Source organism: Microtus ochrogaster, unplaced genomic scaffold (assembly GCF_000317375.1).
Source record: "Microtus ochrogaster isolate Prairie Vole_2 unplaced genomic scaffold, MicOch1.0 UNK4, whole genome shotgun sequence".
NCBI classification, from domain to species: domain Eukaryota; kingdom Metazoa; phylum Chordata; class Mammalia; order Rodentia; family Cricetidae; genus Microtus; species Microtus ochrogaster.
The window spans coordinates 474,580-496,868 of NW_004949102.1; the positions used below are offsets into that span (position 1 = coordinate 474,580).

Here is a 22,289-nt window from a genome sequence, read left to right on the forward strand (position 1 = left end):
AAAAAAAAAAAAAAAAAAAAAAAAAATTATTCTCTTGTATTTATATTATTCTCTCCTTTTTTCTTTTTGTTAAGTTAATTTTTTCATTTTACATACCAACCCCAGTTCCCCCTCCCTCTCCTTCTCCTACCCATCCATTGTTCAGAGGGAATAAGGCCTCCCTTGGCATCTTCTAGGCGTTAGATAGTGTTACATTTAAGTCTATGATTCAATTACTTCACTTGGAAACGGTGTTAATTCCAAGTACCGAATGTTTTGCGGCGCCATCACATAGTTTGAATTGAAATGATTTATCTTTTTCCCACTCTATTGTGGCTGCTCTTTGAGCAAAAATTATTTTCCTGTAGTAGGTAAAACTGTGTTTCCTATTGTGTTTCCTCAATCCATTTGTATTTTTACAAACATCCACAGTCTTGATCGTTGCAGGTTTTACAATAAATTCTCAGGTGAATTAGAAAAAGAAAATGCTTATTTTATAATAATTTTAGATTTATGCAAAAAGTTATAAAAGTACTTTTAAAAACCTCACCCATCCAAGAATTTCAACCAGTCCTTTTCTCTTAGTGTGCCATGCTATGTTTATCAAAACTCAATTGAGCTCATTGATTTATTTTTCTTTAAAAAACCGACACCTTTGTAGACAGCTCTCCTTTGAATTCATGGTTTTTTTTTGTTTCACTATGTACTATTGTATGCATGTATGTATATGAATACTCATCTTCTAAGATTCAGGGAAAGAGTTTATCATGTAAGACTCTGACATTCAAGGTAAGATAGAAGCCCTATTAAGAGAGTCTGAGTTGAGATCAAGTTAGACAATATATCCACTATAGCTCCCAAATCTTTGTCGTGAATACTTGGTAAGCAAGTCTTCCATAACTGCTAGATGTTCCCTTAATTCAATGTAAACTTGTGTAGTGGAATATTAAATAGCATACCATTCATAAACCACCAGTATTTTGTTTTGCACATGACAGTACTCCCTGCCTCAAGGCAGTTCAGAATATTATGTCTCCAAGCTTTCAAGTTTCCTCTAGCCTACGTTATGTTGTATGCCATGTTTCTTCAGACGAATTGTCTAAAGCTTTTCCACAATGAAAGAAACCCGACTCCCAAATGACTCTGAGATGCTTAGGACATACGTGAACTATCCGATTCAACATCTACTGGCAATTTACTGAAACAAACTCATGATCTTATGAGAAAGTTACTCACAGGAAACACACAGAGTTCCCATTTGAGTCGCAAGCTGAAATCAGAAGCAACAGCAAGATGGACTAGTGGGTATTATTCATTCAATTAGAAAAGAAAATGCATTCTCTTGAAATTAATTAGTGGCCTTAATTATTATAAAGCTTAGAGAACAAACTGGCATAAGATAGTAATTTACTATTGAAATCCTGATTAAGAAGGATCATTTATGAATGTGAACAGGAAGATAGCTAAACCCAGCTGTATCAGTCACTGCCAGAAGATGATTCTAAACAGTTTTCTTCACAAACAATGTAATTTCCAATTTTATTTATCTCTCAAAACCAGGCTGTGGAATTAAAGTTTTTAAATTGCAAAGTAGAAGTGACAATCCTTTGGAGAAAGTCAAAAGCTCAAAGACTCTTTGCCATACGAGTGACAGCCTTTAAATGGTCCCAGAAAGCATCACAGTTCCTGAAACAGCTCTGCAAACTCACCTCATAGTAACTTCGGACTGCATTGCAAAAGGCTTCATCGGCTACTATCTGAGTTTCCCCATTGAGGAAGGCCTGGAACCGTTCCTTCAGTAACTGCAACTGTTGTTTGTTGAGCTACAAGGAAAATAAATACATAAATAAATAAGCTGATAAATCAGCCAATTTGTACAACAGAACAATCATTAAACGTTATATTTGTTATAGGCAGATTAGTTAGACATAGATTTAGCTTTATAGTAAAGAAAAGAAACTGAAAAATCTTCCTCTCTGTACTTATGAACATTTTCCCCAAGTGACTTCCCTACAGAATACAGAATATTCCCTCAGAATACAGATATGGACCTGGGCTACAAATGTCTGCCCTAGACAGAATTCCTTGTGTTAACTTCCGGGCCCTTTGCAGAGACAGGAAAAGCTAAAATTTTGCTGAGAGACTGATGCACAAAATTGTGCTGAATAAACAAAGCCAGAGGGTAAGAACTCTTAGAGACAAGTAGACACCTTTTGGGGAAAGAGGTAATATCACAGAACACAAGAGCAAAAGGGACTCAGGACAAAATCTTCTGGAAGGAATGAGTGCTGGCTTCTAAACGTTCCAATTCCAGGAACAAACATGCTTTACACGCCTGAACTGAAATAAATAAGAGACATGAGCAGATGACAGATCTGGAAGATGAGCGACCCACAGATAAACCGGGAACGCCTACTCAAGCGCTCCTGGGGGAAGAGATGAGAGGCTAAGGGGGAACACAAATTTACAACCCAACTTCATCAGCACTGTAATGCGGCTGCCGTCACTACCAGCTGTCATAACAACCCAGGCTGGCTCAGACACAGGCTGTGACTCACCTCTACAAACAGCACCAGTCACTTTGCTTTTAAGCTGCACTCAAAATAAAGACCAGGTGTCTCTTGTTTAAAAAGAAAAAGTATAAATAATTCCATGATAGCAGGAACAGAGATTTAAACCCAGTGTTTAGGCCCCTGAAAACACTCTCTTGGGGCTCTGCGTTCATTCATGCCATGAACCTCATCTTTATCTCTCTCTCTCTCTCTCTCTCTCTCTCACACACACACACACACACACACACACACACACCCTTAAGACAGGCAATAGGTCTAGACATATAGAAATGCTGTGTTCATGCTCCACTAGACCAAGGCAGTTCTATAAACAGTGTTCACTGGAACGCATAACAAACAGCAGAGGAATGATGTTTCTGTTTCATCACCTCATGATGAGCCTTCACTGAAGAACCCAGTCCAGTTGTGGAGTCTATAGAGGCGGAACCATGCTGGGGGAAAATGATTAAAGGGTTAGAAAGCGAAACAAAACCGGTATGATTTGGCTTCAAGAAGAAAGCTGGTGTGAAATAAGTTTAAATCTGTTCAAAAGGCTTATTAAAATGCCATTCAAATATCAGAGAGACAAGCTCTTTCAAAACCTGGATTTTATTTAGGAGTCTAACAAACAAGGAAGCTTGAAATGACACTGTTGCGGTTGCTCCCAGGCTGATAAAAAAGTGTCCTACTGTGTGCCTAGCTGTTAGAAGAGTAAATAAAAGCACTTGCTCTGAGGAATGAAAGATGGAGATCGTCCATTTCTTTAGTAAGGTTACTTCCTTCATTTTAAAAGGAGTTAACCCCGATGAAGTACAGCAACAAGAAGCATCAACATTATGTTACAACCTACATCTCCATAGTAAAAGAAGAAAATAAAGAAGACACCTTCTGGAGGCATGTGTACAAGCAAGGCAAAGTTAAGTCCACAACTTTAGTACTCTAAGCATAGCTCACAAAGAGGACTTAATGGAACTGGGACAGCAACTGCTCAGTGTAAGGCAGCTGAGAGGTTTTAGTTTCGGAGCTATGGGAGTCAAAACAAAAAGCTTTACCTTGCAAATCCAGCATTGGATGAGATGACAGAAATGGAAAGGTCTTTGGGGAGCCAGAGGGAACTTTCATGATCATTTGTCCAAGCTCCTTCACTGGATGAAACATCATTCAAAATAAATAACTTGTTTCTCCAACTTTCTTCTATCCAAAGTATTTTGTTACTCCTTTTAAAAACCATTCTAAAATATTATCTCTGTGATTTCTAGTTTATCAGTATTTGAGTTTAGTTGTTAGAATTACTTTCCAATGATTATGACATGGCAAATTCGAAGACATTAATCAAAGAAAGGAGATTGGAACATGCCATCATCTCAGACAAAACCAGTACAGTATCAAAAACATGCATAAGCATGTACCTACCTATCAGGATCCAACATTTATAAATAAAAGAATTTTAATTCAGTCACTTGTTTGCTTTTTTCTGTGGTGGATAATTGGATAAAATATATTTACAAAGTGTAAAGTATAAAGTTTAATATAAAGCTCCATAGTTTTAGTCAGAATCCTACTCTACCTGTATAGAAATTAGATTTTGAATCTGGTTTATTTTTTTGTGTGCTGTTTTTATTTGCAAGTTTTTCATAAGAAGTTCATAAACTTAAAATTTGAAAATGAATATGTACATATATGATAGATTACTAAATAGATACATAAATAGGTATACATAGACAAAAGATACTGCTGCTATATTTAAGAAATGAAACAGCATCAAATATTAGTTAGATAAGTTAAATAAGTCTCTTAATTAACAAGTATTTACATTTTCATAGAGATAAAATGGGAAAGAAAAATGAAATCAATCTTCAAATACAGCACTGATAACTGTTCTCAGAAAGTAGTTTCCTAAATGTTTTGACCTATACAATCTCTATTATAGACTAAGAGACATACTACTTGATTAGCACACAGATAGAAGAAATCAACACAGAAACAATCAGAATCAAAATACTAGTCAAATGTGATTTACATTTTGCTACAGTGCACTTTTAACTACAGTATAATACCAAAAGTGGCGTAAGAATAACTGGTTATTTCCCCAGAAAAATATAGATTATAGTATAACTCACAATGATATGGATTAAATTGTTTAATATATAAAGGTTGAACCATAATGAAACTAGAAGAAAACATGGGAGAATTCTTTTATACATCACTGTGAGAAAAACCTCTCTAATTATGACTCAAAACCCAGAATTCCATTAAATGGAAAGAAACCTTCAGATCCGTATTTCTCATGAATATAAAAGTAAAATCCTCAAGAAAATGTTAGAAAGCTGAATTTAGTAGGTATAAAATCAATTACTCAAGCAAAACCGAACATGATTCATCATAGGTGTGCGGTTCAACACTCAAAAATCTATTAGTAGAACTCATCTCATAAACAAGCTAAAATGGAAAAGAAATACATGATCATATCAGTATCTATAGCAAAAACATTTAGGAAAGTCAACAGTCATTCATCATTTTTTAAAAAGAAGCATCCATGAACGACAAATGGAGAGTAACTCCCTAAAGTTATATGTTAATAAAACCTCCTACAAAACCACACAATTCTGTTACATATAATGACAGGACATGAGCAGCTTTCTTCCTGAGGTTATGGCAAAGGATGGGTGCTCAGCTGCCCACTGCTCATCAAGAGAATGATGGAAGTCATCCTAGATAAAGCAGTAAGGCAAAAGGTAGAGGAAAAGGAAGAAGAAATAAAACAGTCATTCTTCATAGATCATAATAAAAATCTATGAAAAAGCCCCAAAAATATCAACCACAAACCGTCCCTGACATAATAATCAATTATAGTGTGGCAATAGTGTGTAGGGCTACTGTGCGAAAGTTAACTGCTTTTCTGTACAACACCAATTAATAAGTTGAAGTTTTAATTAGAATTACAAGGTAATTTTATTATCTTCTAAGTGCAAAACCTGATCATAAATCTAACAAATGTATAAGACTACAAAAGACAGCCATGTAGTAAAAAGCACAAAACCAATGAAGAAATCAAAGCAAACAAATTGGAAAGTGATGTGGGAGTGATTTCTTATTAATAAAGAAACTGCCTAGGCCCCTTGATAGGCCAACCCTTAGGTGGGTGGAGTAAACAGAACAGAAGGCTGGGAGAAAGAAGCTGAGTCAGGGAGTCGCCATGATTCTCCCACTCCAGGCAGACGCAGGTTAAGATCTTTCCTGGTAAGCCAGCTCGTGGGCTATGCAGATTAATAGAAATGGGTTAGGTCAATATGTAAGAGCTAGCCAATAAGAGGCTAGAACTAATGGGGCCAGGCAGTGTTTAAAAGAATACAGTTTCCGTGTAATTATTTCGGGTATAAAGCTAGCCGTGCAGGCGGCCGGGTGCTGGGGACGCAGCCCCACTGCTCCTATTACTACAGGAAAGATATTCCCCTTCATGGGTAGGCAGATCAATATTGTTAGGATGTTGGTTCTTCCTTACTTGATATGATCGACAAAAACCATCCTCACTCAAAATTCTGACATGTCATTTTCTGGAAATCAACAAATTAATTTTACTATCCAGAAAGACAAAAGAACAAAAGTAGTCATTGTGTTATTGAATGAAAAGAATAAAGTTGGAGGGCTGATACTACTCACCCTCAATGTTTATGGCTATGGTAATCTAGAAACTGAAATTAGCAGACGTGTAGGCAAGCAGATCAATACAGTGAAAAAGGATGCCCAGAAAGAGACCTAGAGAACTAGTATCAACTGGTCTTTAACAAAGAAACAAAGTCAACTTCTAAGAACAGACAGTATTTAAGAGCAAATGGCACTGGAATAGTTAGACAGTCACAAGAAAAATATATGGGTCTAGACAAATACCTTACTTGCATTACAAATATTAACTTAAAAAGATCACAAGTCTAAATGTAAAACTATGAATGTCCTAACCTACGAAAAATTTTATATGGCCATGTATTTGGTGACTTTTTGAGTACAAGGGCAAGGGCATAAAATGAAAAGATAACTGAGGCACTCGCACTAGACTTTATTTGAATTAAAATTTCCTCCTCTCCTCCAAATCCAATCCCCTAATCTCAGCCCCATCTTGGTAGCAGACCACCGACTATGTCCTCTCCTCACCCTCAGTTCATATCTCCAACCCTAAAGGATCAGCAAACCTTCCTCCCTAAACATCCTGTTATCCCAGACCCAGTTCCAGGAAACATTCAGCCTGACAGAGAAGCAAGTAGGCCACTGAAGCAGGTACACACTCAAGCTTTAGGTCTTTACTGCCCTACCGCTCATCCATGACCAGTCCCACAGGATTACCCCCGGCTCTGAAGCAGGCCAACTGTTGTGGCCTCCCCTTCCTTTCTGCCCAATTCCTGGGGGAACACCCTACTTTCTTCCTTCCTGTGGACCTCTTTACCTCTTTTAGCCCATCTCCATTCCTAAATGTCAGCTCCTAATACACAAGAACATGTTTTACCTGGACCCTCTTGTGGCCACATCTATCAGGATCCCAGAAGAATTTCCTACCAGACAACAGATAGCTACCATGCTGCCCTATGAACAAGAAAGGACAACAGAAATCAAAAAGCAAATGCCCACTCAACAAAGACAAGAGCAGATCTGAGCACTTACAACTGCAGTCTTCCCAATCCCAGATGCCTAGATGCTAGTGTAAAACCAGAATCAATAACAGCCAGGACAATACGCCACCACTAAAGTCCAGAAGCCAACATAGTAGGCCCTGAGTTTTGTGACACAGCGGTAACGAAAGACAAAGACCTTCAAACAGAATAAATTTTACATGCAAAAATGCCCTAGGAGACCATGAAAAGGCTAACTGGAAAACTGATGGTTGCAATTCATATCCTAAAGAACTAATATCTAAAGACATGGAGACTTCCTGGAAACTGATGTAAACCTAACTAACGAGCCAGAAAGAAAATGAATAAAAGACACATTGCAGGGCAGTGACAATCTAAGAAAGCATGCCTAGCTCCATGTAACTCCAATAAGCTATTTGAAGTGTTTGGAGGTACACAAACTAATACCTCAAAAACAGTGGGAAATTTTGTAATAAATATATATGTTCCTGATATCAATAATTGTACTTGGTCATGGACAATACTGAAATACTTAAACACATGTAAAATGAAAGCATTTACTTCATTAAAATTGCTAATAATAAAAGTGGGAATGGTGTAATAAGAGGAGACAAATTTAAGACATACTACATTCAAATAATATACTATATTAATTGCACAATAAAAATATAAGAATTCTCTGTGTTCTAATATGAAAAAATTTCAAAAGAAAGCAACTTAGAATGATATTTAAGATAGGGTTTGTTTGATATTGGAAATAGGCAAAATGAGAATGAGTATGAGAATTTGCCTTTGTATGCTGAAAAAAAACTAAGGAAGATAATGGTTTTACAAACATGACAGGTAGAAAATAAGAGAGAAAGGCTTTCAACTTACAGTGCTTTATTAATTTGGGGATTTAAAGTCACACATTTTATCTACTCAAATTTTATTAACATAGATTTAAAATAGGCTATAAGTCTTTGAGTTTATATTGCCTTGGTAAAACACTGTTGTTGGGAGCAGTGAGACCCCAGATCCTGAATTTCGTGTAATCCCCTGGTCCGAGTGCCTACAGCTGCTCTGAGCACGCGACCTTTAGGAGTTCCTGATATATTCATTTAAACTCTTTGTTTTGTGAGGGCATAATGCTTCCTTACAATATCTATTGGAATTTTCAAATACAAGTTGTTTTATCATAGGCATGGCTGTTTGTCTCATCTCCAAACAATATACCTGCTACTTGTAACAGTCTATCTACATAATCTTGGAATGGTTCAGATGGTCATTGTAGAATTTTTGATAATTGATCCCCAGCTGCTTTGTTAGGTAGGACCTTCCAAGCTTTAGTGGCAGCTGCACCTATTTGGGTGAATACTCCTGGATCATAAATAATTTGTTGCTGCAAATTGGCATAAGCCCCATCCCCAGTTAACATATCTAAATCACGTTGAGCTTGACCTGCTAGAGCATTTAACTGGGCCATTTGCTTACAATTTTCCTGATATTTCCCTTGCCATAGGAGATAATCTCCCCCAGAGAAGACAGCACGACATAATTGCTGCCAATAACTTGATGTTAAATTCATAGCAGAGAAAGATTCTACCATTGTTGAAAGGAGTGGCAGGGCTGCATTCTGGCGCCCTGGCTCCCGCATGGCTAGCTTTATCCGAAATAATTACACAGAAACTGCATTCTTTTAAACACTGCTTGGCCCATTATATCTAGCCTCTTCTCGGCTAACTCTCGCACCTGGACTAGCCCATTTCTAATAATGTGTGTAGCACCGCAAGGTGCGCTTACTGTGAAGATTCTAGCCTACGTCCATCCTGGGTGACTTTAAGCTATCCTTTCAGGAGGATAAATTAGATAATGTGGGATTCCCCTCTTTATGCTATGAATATTTTTTTATTACCATTTGTTAACAAAGAAGCTGCTTTGGCCTATAGCAGGGTAGAATACAGCCAGATATATATAGAAAGTAGGAGATGGGATGTAGCTGCCAAAGGAGAAAGACATGCCAGAACCTTACCAGTAAGCTATAGCCTTATGCTGATATACAGATTAATAGAAATGGATTAATCCAAGATACAAAAGTTAATACGAAGCCTGAGCTAACAAGTCAAGCAGTGTTGCAATTACTAGTTTCTGTGTGATTATTCAAGTCTGAGCAGTAAGAAAATGAAAAACCAGTCTCCACTTAGAAAATGGTACAAGGGGGCTGGAGCGATGGCTCAGTGGTTAAGAGCATTGCCTGCTCTTCCAAAGGTCCTGAGTTCAATTCCCAGCAACCACATGGTGGCTCACAACCATCTGTAATGAGGTCTGGTGTCCTCTTCTGGCCTTCAGGCACACACACAGAAAGAATATTGCATACATAATAAATAAATAAATATTTAAAAAAAAGAAAATGGTGCAAAAGTGGGACAACTATGTCACATAAAAACTGAGAGAAGCATTGGAAGGAATTCTAAACACAAAAGAACAGAGTTTAAGCGTGGCTCCTTGGTAGCAGCATTTTCTTCTGGGGGCTCTGTTTGCTGTTGGCAAGCAGAGATGTGGCTCTTTTAAGAAGGCTTCCTGGTTCATACTGGCAGCACTAACAGCTCTGGCTCTTCCGGGAGGTCTGGCTACAGAACACTTAAATGGGATTTGTGGGCAGAGTGCTACAAGTTGCTTAGTGGCATCATAGACCTGCTGTGTCCCTGCAGCTGGGGCAATGAGCATGGCTCGCACAGCTGGCAGTAAGTGTACCAGCCATACTTAAAGACCAAGAGATATTTAATGATGGGGTCTGTTAAGCTAAAACCAACATAAAGATAGCCTGACTTCAAAATTTGGGTCTAATTTGGAAAAGAGGTTTTGCTTTTGTTTCCACAGAGAATGGGCACCTGTGGATTTCTTCCAAACAAATGTGGTTTGATGGAACAAGACTCCCAGAAAGGTCTCCATGAACACTAAAAATACTTCAACAAATAGCAGTAAGCAGTTTGGAGAAAACTATGCCCAAGGTCCCAAAATGATTGTTTGTTGATGTTTGCTTTCATTTAAAGTGGGATATGATATAGAGATGAATACTTTGTACTGGTAAAAATCTTGATCTGTTGACACAAATTTAAGGTTGATTTTGTTATACTGTGTATATGTATTTTGTTTAAGGTATTGTGTTTGTGTAGCTCATTTAAAACTGTAATGTGTAGTTAAGAAATACACATTAATAGATAGTCATCTGTAATAAGCAAACTTTTAATTATGTTAGTTAGGCTTTCAAGACATAGATATATGTTTCAGTTAGATAAATAATCTTCAACACTCCAAAGATTTACAGAACATGGCATTTAAAATGTTTTAAAAATTTAGACTTTTCTTGACAGTGAGACATGTCTGCTTCTGGCAGCACCAATTACATCAGAGAGGTTGATGACATCGAAGAAACTTGTTATGGAATTTGTCTTCAATGTGATAAGGCTAGCCATTTGGGCAAGAAACTGCTCTTGCCTGGCCTGTTTGATGGTATGTGGTATGAACTGGACATACAGGACCCATAGAAATATGAGTGCTGAACTTGCCTAAGGAAGGTGAGACAGTCCTTCAGAGCTCTTGCTTCACAGAAGAAACTGCCAGGCATTCTGCACACACAGAAGAAAGCAACTGATGAACTTTGCTACTACAAGTCAGACAGATCTTCAATTTTCCTGCTTCATGGAAAAGTCTGCCAGATACTAGAGGCCTATAGGCTGAAGATGGATGCCCTAATGTTACAGAAGAACTTTGGGTGACTGTCCAGACAGTGAGATGTCTCTGTCATTTCTAGAAGTTTGTAAGTTGCTTACAATGCACTTTCTGTTCATTTAAGAAATAATATATCTTTATGGGGTCTTTGATGGAATTGAAGACAGAAGTTGAAGGACATGCCAGAACCTTGTCTGCAGGCCACAGCTTCGTGCCAATACACAGATAAATAGAAATGGGTTCATTTTAGATATAAGAGTTAGTTAATAAGAAGTCTGAGCTAATACGCCAAGCAGTGCTGTAATTAATATAGTTTCTGTGTCATTATTCGGGTCTGAGCAGTTAGGAAATGAACAAGCAGCCTCTGCTTATGCATTGTATTATTTTTTGTTTTATTTTTTAAACATTTAAAGTATGAGGATTTCACTGAATGGTAGTTAAAGAAAATGAAATAAAAACCATGCTAATCTTATGCCCATATCATTCTAAACAATTTATTCATTTTAGATGATTGGATTTTAATATTGTTTGGTTTTGAAAGTCTCATGCAACATGCTATGTGGCCTAGGCTGGCTTCAAACTCGATATGAAGCCCATGCTCGTCTTGAATTCCACATTTTTCTGCCTCTGTCATACAAGTACTTGGATTATAGGCATGTATCACTACACCTGGGTCAATGTATAAATCTCATAAAATCTCTAACAAGTGACTTCTCGGAATTCATTTGAGCCCACTGTGCCCACACACACAGAGGTTGGAGAGAGAATCTATTACATTAAAGAAACCTATTCACAATTTGGGCAGTAAGAAAATGTTGCAGGGAGCACTACTTGTTTGGTTCCTGGTTGCCCCGCTAGCCTAGACCCAAAGTAATCACACAGAAACTGTATTATTTAAATCACTGCTTGGCCCATTAGCTCTAGTTTCTTATTGGCTAACTCTTACATCTTAATTCAACCCATCTCCATTAATCTGTACATCATCACGACGTCATGGCCTACCAGCAGTTTCAGCACGTCTATCTCTGGCAGCTCCATGGCATCTCTCTGACTCTGCCTTCCTTCTCCCAGCATTCAGTCCAGTTTCCCCCACCTACCTAAGTTCTGCCCTTTCAAGAGGCCAAGACAGTTTCTTTATTCATTAACCAATAAAAACAACACATAGAAGGACCTCCCACGCCAATAAAACATTAAAATATTCATCCTATGACTTTGTAGTACAACCTGTCCCTTATTCAGTACTTTCTAGGGCAACACAGACTAGAATTAGGTTCTTCAACACATCAATTTAAGAATCTAAACACAAGCATTTGCTGAGGAGTCTTCACTTCTAGAACAAAATTTCGGGTTTCTCCAATCCCCTGGATACTCTTCACTGTCGTTTCTGAGAAAATAAACATGCTAAATCAAACTAAAACCACAAAAACCCCTGGAAAGCAGTAAGATAGGCAAATGAAATGTATTACAATAGCAATGTTCCCTCTTAATATAGACTGGTAGAGTGTGCATATCTCTCCTAGGATAGAGCGGCCAACACAGAAAGAGTGGGGGGAAGACAGCTTCCCACACCCTGAGCACTCCGTGTCTATTAATTCAACCCAAGAGATAATTAGCTCTTGGCAGCCACATCAGCTGACTCATAGCACACTTCTTGTCAACAAAAACTTCTAAGACTTTCTTCCATGCTCTTCATTAAGCCCTGTTTCATCTTTCTAAATTCATTCAGTTCATTGTTACAGTTGATTAAGACTTCTGTTTTAACTTCTGATTTCCTTTCCCCCAGGTCTGTAAAGCTCTGCCAGTTTGCTATAGTCACTACTGTAATAAGACATTCTTCATAGTCTTTGTTGCAGTAGTACAAAATCCTTACTAACTCATGATTAACAATTCTGATATTTCCATTATTGATGATGATATACAACATCAAACAATATTTTGTGGGGTCAGCTGACTTACTGTTCAACCGTGTTTGAAAACTGTATTTTCCCATATTTTATCATCAGGCATCGCTTTCACCACCAATGAATAAAATATTTCTTTCAAATATAAATAAAAAACTAACAATCTAGTGGGGATTTAAAACAAACTTTATATACAAATAAATTATAGAAGCTTTAAAAACACACATATCCTTAAAAATACGTAAACACAGTCAAGACACCATGCTTATGAAAATACTTCAAATATTGACAGTAAAGGCTGTCAAAATTTTATAGATCCAGTCCGGCTGTGCTAATTGTGTAGCTGAAATAACAACTGCAATGGGGAAAACAAAACCCTGGATTTAAAGATGTTCTGTTTATCTTTGGCATTTTGTTCTCCAGCTCAAATTAGATCATAGACTTTTCATGCTAAATCATGGACGAACTGGAGACACATTCCAGGATTCTTCTAGATGAGAGACAACTCAGTATGCCTCCAAGAACCCAGCACCCACTACTGTACCGTGTGGATCCTGCCTTGGCCTGCAGCTCTCGTCACCAGGCTCACCACTTACAGTAGCAGCTTCAAGGTACAGATTCCATAGCAAAGCAGCACATGACCGCAGGGTAGAATATCTTTGGGACTGGAATCAGAGTTTTCTAGGTTAAGCTTCTTTACTCCAGGCAGCAATGTTCATGAAAATGCACAAAGGCACACTACTAACTAGGCCCAGCAAAGGACGCAGTAAAGATTAAAAGACAGGAGGGAAAAAGGAGTAGTGTGTATCAGTAGTTGGCAAATAAAATGTACAATACTGGCACCTTCCACAGTCTAAAACACAAAAGGCCCTCAAAAGGGCAGAGCAAAGTAGCTCCTGAGAGAGCCTCTTACATGGGAAACATTAGCATTTATCATATCCAATTCTATAAGGTTTTGTGTCCTCTTGCATGCAAACAGATGCAGGTTAAGCTTTGGCTTTGGATAATTTTGGTCCTCATAGCCTTCAGATCAAGAATGTTTAACCACAGAATTTATGTCACATTCCAAAAACTGGAAAGAAAAGATGAAAGCTGAAACATTTCTGATTACAAGGCTTTCAAAACATGGATATGCAACCTGTTCTTGGGATAGCAACTATACCCATCAGAGACTACAAAGACCAGGTTTATTATGTGACCAATGAGATATAAGATTGGAGATATGTATGAATTCTTGCAGGAAGGATGCTGCAGCAAATTGTTCCTTTCCACTTTCTCTGCGGCTGACATTTTATATGACAACTGAAGGTGACACACTGACTACGAAGACAGAGAAATAGCAGCATAAGCAGAGTTGGCACCCACAATAGCAATGCCACCCTGGACCCCTCACCTCTCCACTTTGACTAAGAGAGAATTGACCATCATATACAGACAACTTTTATTTTGGCTTTATTGGCAATATGTAGCTACTGGCACTTAATCCTAATGAATTAAAAAGAAAAATCAATAAAGTACAGAACCAGGAGGAAAATATCACAGTACGCAGGTAGCCTAATATTTCCTGTAAGATTATTCTAAAATATTTTTTATATTTTTTGCAATAGAAGATCATCATTCAATAGGTCTGCCCCAATAAACAGTGAACATCTAAATAAAAGTGCCTGAGGCAGACTGAAAATAATATTATTTTGGAAAATTGAAATGTTATTATCTCACAATATTATGAGGGAGATTAAAAAGTCCCAAAGGAACAATAGCAATTTAACATATCTTATAATAAAAGGTATTCTAACTAATGAGTATAGAATCACAACTACTGCATTATAGAGAAATGGACCCTAGGCAAAGCTAACTCAGCTATGTTCTTGTCAGAATGAAAACCATTATGATGCTGTCTTTGGTGTGTACGTGGGAGGCAGGTGAAAAATGAAACTACAATGTGTAGTCCAAGGATTTCACTAATTTCCCTGCCAAGGGGCATAGACAGCATACCTCCAAATGCCTAGTTTTTCTTTCTTTTTCTCCTTGTGGAATTGTCATCAACAAATAAAAATCACACATATTCAGGGATATTTATAATGGAATGTTTTGTCATCATTTGACCTTTTCTGGACAGGTTTATACACTGCAAATTAGTTGCTATAAATAATCTAATTAACATATTCATTACTTTCTAGTTAACTTGTGTGGGTGAGTGTGTCTACATGTGTACTGAAGATGCACTTGCATAACGGATTTCATATATGTAATATGATATTATTAACTGTAGTTGTCAGGATTAAAATGATATCTCTAGAACTCTCCATTCTGTATAAGTGAAACTTTGTACCCTTAGACGTGGGTTTCTGCTATAACTCTGACTAAAACAGTGCTTATCACATAACAAGTTCTCAATATTTCCTTTTTAATGAATGCGCTAAGAAACAAATAATGTGCTAATAAAACTATTCCTTTGTAGGATGGTTATATCCTTTAGTCTCATATTTGAGTCTCCACTCCCTTCCTAACCAGCAAGAAAATAAAATGAACTCAGCAACCACAATGGATCAGAAAATAATCCACCCAAGATATTTCACCAATTAGCCAGTCAGTTTACATAGTAGTAAAAGGCAATGGAGTCTTCTACTGAGGTTATTTCATTTCTTTTTATAACTTGATCCCCACAATTTATATGGCAATAAGAGGGCTCATTAATCTCAGTGCCTCACATTCTTCATCTACATAACAAAAATAGTGATAGCATTTAACAAGACTGTTACACTAAACAAGATACTCAAACTGAAGAGATTAACATACTAGACGGTTTGTGACTGCTATTACTTTAGAAACATGTGGTTGTTTTACTTTAGCAAATTCAAGAACCACAGGAAAATAAATGAATCTTAGAATAGATGCCAAAGAACAATTAATAATAGATGGATACAGTGCCATGCTACTCACCCCAATAAACATAAACCATGGCTATTTGGCACTTGAATTATGCTGGTCCAAGTTCATATGTTGTTTCAAACACACACAGACACACACAGACACACACACACACAGACAGACACACACACACACACACAGAAAAACAAGAACACATCACCAAAGTCTTCATTAGTTATATGCAGAAAAAAATGGATATAAAGGTTAAAATAAGTTACGATAACCTTCATCTGTTCCTTTGGATGTGTTTTTAAAAGGATCCCAGAAAGTCTAAATTATATCTCTGGCTCACGTTTTTCAATTGTTCAGTCTCAGTATGTAGAAACAAGTGTGATATTTAAATGTCTCTAGACGAAAAGAAGAACGGGATCATGATAGCCCATACAAAGCAGATATGGCCTGAATCACAAAAGGAGACAGAACTGTATATAAGCTGAGGGCAAAGTTCTGAGATATGGCCTCTCCCTAAGAAATTGAGTGTGGACCAAATGCAGTGTTTCAAAGAATGCCCACCTTATCTGCAAGTTCCACTTCTACAGCCATCCACCTGCAGAGAGAGAATATCCCAGAAACACAACTGTCCCTGGATTGGATACAGGCAAATTTTTCTTAACATACCTAAACAATAGAGTATCCCAACTATTTTCATAGCTATTATATTGTGTTCGGTGCTATGAGCAATCTACGGATGACTCAAAGCATACAAGAGATGTATAAATTACATGCAGATACTAGGCATTTGAAATAAGACAATCGAGTTCTTTGCATATTTTGGAGATCAATCCTCTGTTTGTTGTGGGGTTGTTGAAAATCTTTTCTCAATCTGTAGGCTGTCGTTTTGTCTTGTTGACCATGTCATTTGCTTTACAGAAACTTCCCAGTTTCAGTAGGTCCCATATATTAAATGTTACTCTCTGTGCCTGTACGCTACTGAGGTTATATTTAGGAAGTAGTCTCCTGTCCCAACGTGCTCAAGTTTACTCCCAACTTTCTCTTCTATGAGGTTTATTGTGGTTGCTTTTACACTGAGGTCTTTGATCCTTTGGAACTTGAGTTTTTTGCATGCTAATAGATATGGATCTATTTGCCGCTGTTGGGTATATAACCAAAAGACACTCAGTCATACTACAAGGACATGTGCTCAACTATGTACATAACAGCATTATTTGAAATAGCAAGAATATGGAAACAACCCAGATGCCCCTCAACTGAAGAATGGATAAAGAATAATGACATCTTGAAATTTGCAGGCAAATGAATGGACCTAGAAAAAGCCATATTGAGTGAGGTAACCCAGACCTAGAAAGACAAATATAGTATAAGTGACCTTTAGACACAAAGCAAATAAAAACCTGCCTACAGGTGACAACCCCAGAGAAACTATATAACAAAGAGGACCCTAAGAGAGACATACATGGATCTACATAGGAAGGTGAAAAGGACAAGATCTCCTGAGTAAATTGGGAACATGGGAATCATGGGAGAATATAGAAGGGGGAAGGGGAGGAAAAGAGGAGAGTGGAGAAAAAGGTATAGCTCAATAAAAACAATTTGAAAAAAAAAGAGACAATGAAGCATCTGTGCATGTTGGTATCCATATGGAGAGCCTCAGTCATATATACATCTGAGATACAGAGGAGAAAACTATGTTTACCTAGTCTTCTTTCATTGTTAGACAGTAAGGTAGGCATTACTGCACACCGACACAGCCACAAGTGTTGTGAAGGAGAAGACCCAGTGGCAGACTAAAACAGAAATGCAGATTGCAACTCTAATCTTGGTCTCTGCATTCAGAGTACACAATCATTACTCTATTGCTACATCCTCCTCATACTGCTGGCAGTTCTAATTTGACTCTGTGTCTTCATTCAGCTGCATCTTTTAAAAAGATAATCAAGTTAAATGCAAAGGGGTTATTCAACAAGGCTCTCTTATGTCCCTGAAGGAGATGATAAGTAGATAAGAAAGAAAGCTGGCCAAGCTTATTGGTCATTATCTTCCAAACATCTGCTTTAGAACAGTCTTATTCATTGACAGCATCTATTTAACTGCCCCCAGCCAGAGTGAAAAGGATGATAAAAATAGCCTTCAATCATCCCCACCAATAACATAAGCTCATCAAAAGTAAATCAAACCAATTATCATAAAGAGTATCCTGAACATTTTTTTTCTGCTGCAACCAGCAGTTCAAAGATGACAGCGGTAATAAGAAACACAAGTCTCCAAAGCTATCACAAGAAGTTCTTACAGCAATTAAATCACATTTACTCCTTGCCCAGTCATGCAATAAGGTTTAACTGAAGCAAAGAGGCTATACAAGCTGTTCTTTCTGAAAGCTGCCTGAAGGAGGCAGAGAATAGGAAGAATGGCATATGATGGGCCATCTTTCTACCCTATAACATGAACACAGCATGTCCCAAGTCACTAGACAATTCAGAGCCAATGTTTCTAATGGACGATGTCAAGGGTGGGGAACTTCACTTTAAAAGAAATTGACTTCCCTGCCTACCTTCACCAGCTGTATAACTTATCTGGAAATAGCAGCTAACACTTACCGAACATGTACTATATCCTAAACACATTTCTGACTAATTCTGGTGGGCTATTTTAATATCAGGGTCTCCCCCTAGGATGGATTCCTTCTTTTTCAAATGAGGAAGTTAAGATTACACAAGAGTGGTCCAGTTTGAAGATTCTGTGGGTTTAGCCTGGCATATCTAACATATTTGTACCCACTGACTATGCCTAAGGTTTCCTATGGAACCCCTTAAACAACACTCTCTATAGCTTAATGTGTAGGAACAGCTGAGACTAGCAGCTTACCCTATGATTAAATTAGGATGTGAATGTGAGTAGATTTCCCCTTCAAACTCAAAACACCACCTTTGATGATAGTTCGTGCCATTCTGGCGTTGCACAAACTGTTTATTACGTCTTACTAGAATTACCTTTTACCCTTTAGAACCTAACTTCAATAAAACCTTCAAGAAATTCACTTTCTCCTGATGTCCCCAAGATTAAGACATCATGTCTTTTGTGTCATTTCCGTACCACATGTACACAAGCATCACTTGCTTATTTCTCTTTTTCCTGTCAAGGATGCAGATGCTTTAAATGCAGACTCCCCAGATCTCTATGCTCCCACACTAAGTCTGGTGTTTGCTATTAGCAGTTCGTCTGCCATAGAAAAAGAAAACCAGTATTTGCTATTACGTTTCAGGACAGTAGAGTGTAGTATATAAGTGAGTGGGATGGAGAGTGCAGGCAAAGCCTTGGGAAATAATTCTAAGGTAACTCAGTGTTATTCAAATGTACTCATGGCCATACTCTACAAGTAGGAAGAAACAGTGAAGGAGTTCTCTGTGGAGTTGCAGCTGAGAAGCTCTGTTTTGCAATGATGTTGTTCTCAGGCAGGAAGAACTTTGTGCCTCAATACCATCTGCTCCTTCATGGCAAGGCTCCCTATGATGAGTCTTATTTGCAAGACACAAATTTTACAGTCATCACTAAGTACTCAAGGGAGGGATGCTCCTTAGCAGCAGCAGACAATTGTTTGCCCACCTTAAAAGCTTAGCTTCCTCCTGTAGGTAACAAGTGCTTTCTCGGGGTGAATTTAGAAACAAAACTCATTAGGAATTAACTCTCCTCAGAAATGATGAAAGTTGTTGCTCTTTCTAAATTGAGTAGATATCACAGATGTGCAATTATCTTCTGAAAAGAAAAGGGAATAAAGCGAGAAGCTCCAACTCACCTTATTTCTGACCATTCCTCTGACAGAAACAGCAGCAGAATATCAATGCGACCATTAGCTTGTACCCCACTCAAAACTTTGACTGAGAGTAACAGAATTCCAACTTCACATGGCCCATTTTTATAAGAAAGATATTATTACATATCTCAAGAAGACCCAAAATTAAAGGGCAACCGAGATAGTTTATTCAGGTGCAACAGAAAGTCATCACGGAAAGGACTTTCTATGTCATCCTCCCTACACTGGCTTTTGCCCTTCTAAGAAATCTACATTAAATTTACATAAAGAATCCTCACTGAAAGTACCAAAGGCTGAAGAAAAACTTTTATATATTTATATATGAATACATGCACATGTGTGTATATCTGTGCATGAAGAGAAAGGACAGCAAGAGAAAGTGAAGCCAAAGTAAAAAGAAAGAGAGGAAACATTTCCAAATGAGTCTTGCTTCTCTCACACTTGGCCTGACATATCACTGTCCATAAATTGGAATGTTTCCTAATGAAATCAATGCGGTAATGGAAAGGGAGTATCATTACTGACCAATTAGCTGGTCTGAAGAGAAACCCAGTCTTCCCTCCCAACAAATAATAACAGGGCGGGAAATCTAAATGACACCCACGTCTGGTAAAAATGGAAGATGGCTAGAGACATGCCTGGTGGTGACCAGCCTTGCTCCTCGGATGTGCCTTTCCTACCAAGAGGCTTGAACTGGCAAACCATACACCAACAGGAGGACTGTCAAGGTCTGGATAAATGAATCTTTCTCTAACAGATAATAATATCCTTATTGGTGCCTAAAGAAGAAAGCTTAGCAGCAAAACTTTTTAAATAACTTATTCAAATTAATTTAAATTTTACTGACGAATTACCACATTTATATCCATAAATTCATGGGTAAAATGCAAGCACATCATTCCCTTAATGAAAAATTTTACATTTGCTTCTTTCTTTTTATCAATATTTTAGTTGGCAGGCATGCTATATTCCCCAAGACCTCATCGCAAACACATTTCAAATATTAGCAAACTTCAGGGTTTGTAAAGAATAAACGGATAAAAACTCTCCTCAAGATTATCATTGAAAGAACTGAACACCTAGACTGGATGACATAAATATTCACATATGGTTTTTCAGATTCCAAAAGCAATTCTGAATTTATATACAGCACATTGCTGCTGATATGCAAATTTTTAGCATATCTATTCACCAAAGAAGGTTTAAAAATAAAAAGAATATATAACTATTTTTCCATAAAGAGGGACTGAAAACTTGGAGTTGATAGTGTCAATTACAAAGCAAATATTTAAATAATCAACAAAGAAATGGTAAATGAAAAGTGGAAGTATTTTAAAGCAAAGCCTCCTCATTTATGAGCTAGTTTAACTGAATGGCTATTCTACACTTTACAAGTGGTCTGAATTGTAAGCCATATATCTCTCCTATCTTAGAAGTTCCAGACAAATTTGAGTTTTTATTAAATAACAGGTAAAGTTAAGAGTGAATATTGACACTCACTGAAATGAAATAACAACATTTATTAGAGACATTAAGATACATCCATTAGTTATTTAAAATGTAGGCCATATTTGTATTGTATCTTCTGTTTATTTCCCTCACTTTATCAATATATTCTTTTTGTTCTTCAGACTGTCTTGCAACTCTGCCTAGACACTCTGACTGATAGAAATTGATATATTGGAGGGCTAGTCACCTCCAACTCCTTCATCTTTCCAGTGCTATATGAAAAGAAATCTCAAAGGAAACTTCCACAGCAGATATCACCATGCTGGAAAAATTTGAAAGCAGAAAACAGATGAGATGCTACCAAGAAGCAGGTAGGTGTGATCATTACTAAAGAAGTAAAGAAGAAACGGCTGAAGACAAAACCCAGGTGACCACATGTTCTGAGAAAGCAACACGTCCCTGCTATTTCAGGATTAATACTTCAGTGGCCTTAGAAGGTCTAGTTTAAAGTCCTGAAAGATTTCTGATGTTCAGTTAGGTTTGGAAATTGATGGAGAACATAATTACAAGTAAAAAAACATCAGCCAACTAAATCAAATAACGAAAGAGGTCAGGGAATAGCTTGGACTGATTCAAACAGCAAAGTCCCTTGCTATAACTTTGGATGACTGATAGCTTTTTTTCAAATGATATAGATGGTGACAGATACATTCAATTCAGAGTATAAAACTAAATCCAAATTTATTTATGTATTTTTTAGTGTGTGCACATGCACTCCCACAAGCTAGGGGGTTCTCAATGGCTTTTGATACCAATTTTTAAGATAACCTTTACTAAACCAGGAACTTGCTGGTTCAGCTAGATGGGTTGGGCTGGCCTGCCCTACCTTCCAAACCCTGAGGTTACAGGTAGATCCAGGGCATTGACCTCAAGACTTCATACCCCTGCAAGGCAAGCACTTTATCAATAATCAGTCTCCTAGTACTAAATTCATTTTTTAAATCAAGCTTCCTCTCTCCACCAAAATTACTCCTTAAAATTCCGATGAAATCACTTGAAAAACATACAGACCTAAAAAATCAACTACTATCTACAGCCAATTTCTCATGAGAAATAATTATATGGGACATTCTACAAGGGACTAGGGAACTGCAATTGGGATTCCCCAAAGCGTACCACCTATTCCACCAACAGAATAGCTTTCCTGAATCTTGCAGAAGGTGGGGGTCTTCTAGTATGTCTTTTCACCACACCTAAAAGGAAAAAAGCACGTAATACAATAATGACCACACCATAAATTTAAAATGATTGAAGTAACCACTGAAAAGACTCTCACAGACCAAGACTCTGAGGATAACAGATTACCTCCAGGATG

General features: G+C 37.5%; 1 protein-coding gene across 7 annotated transcripts in view; it reads right to left on the reverse strand.

Moving 5' to 3' along the window:
- The window catches only part of Cadps2 (calcium dependent secretion activator 2), a 520,741-nt gene that overhangs the window by 383,822 nt on the left and 114,630 nt on the right, over window positions 1–22,289 (reverse strand). For all 7 annotated transcript variants that reach the window (XM_026788548.1, XM_026788546.1, XM_026788543.1 and 4 more), the window contains exon 2: window positions 1,689–1,802. In XM_026788548.1, coding sequence (XP_026644349.1) covers window positions 1,689–1,802 — 114 coding nt within the window. The remainder of the gene's footprint in view (window positions 1–1,688; window positions 1,803–22,289) is intronic.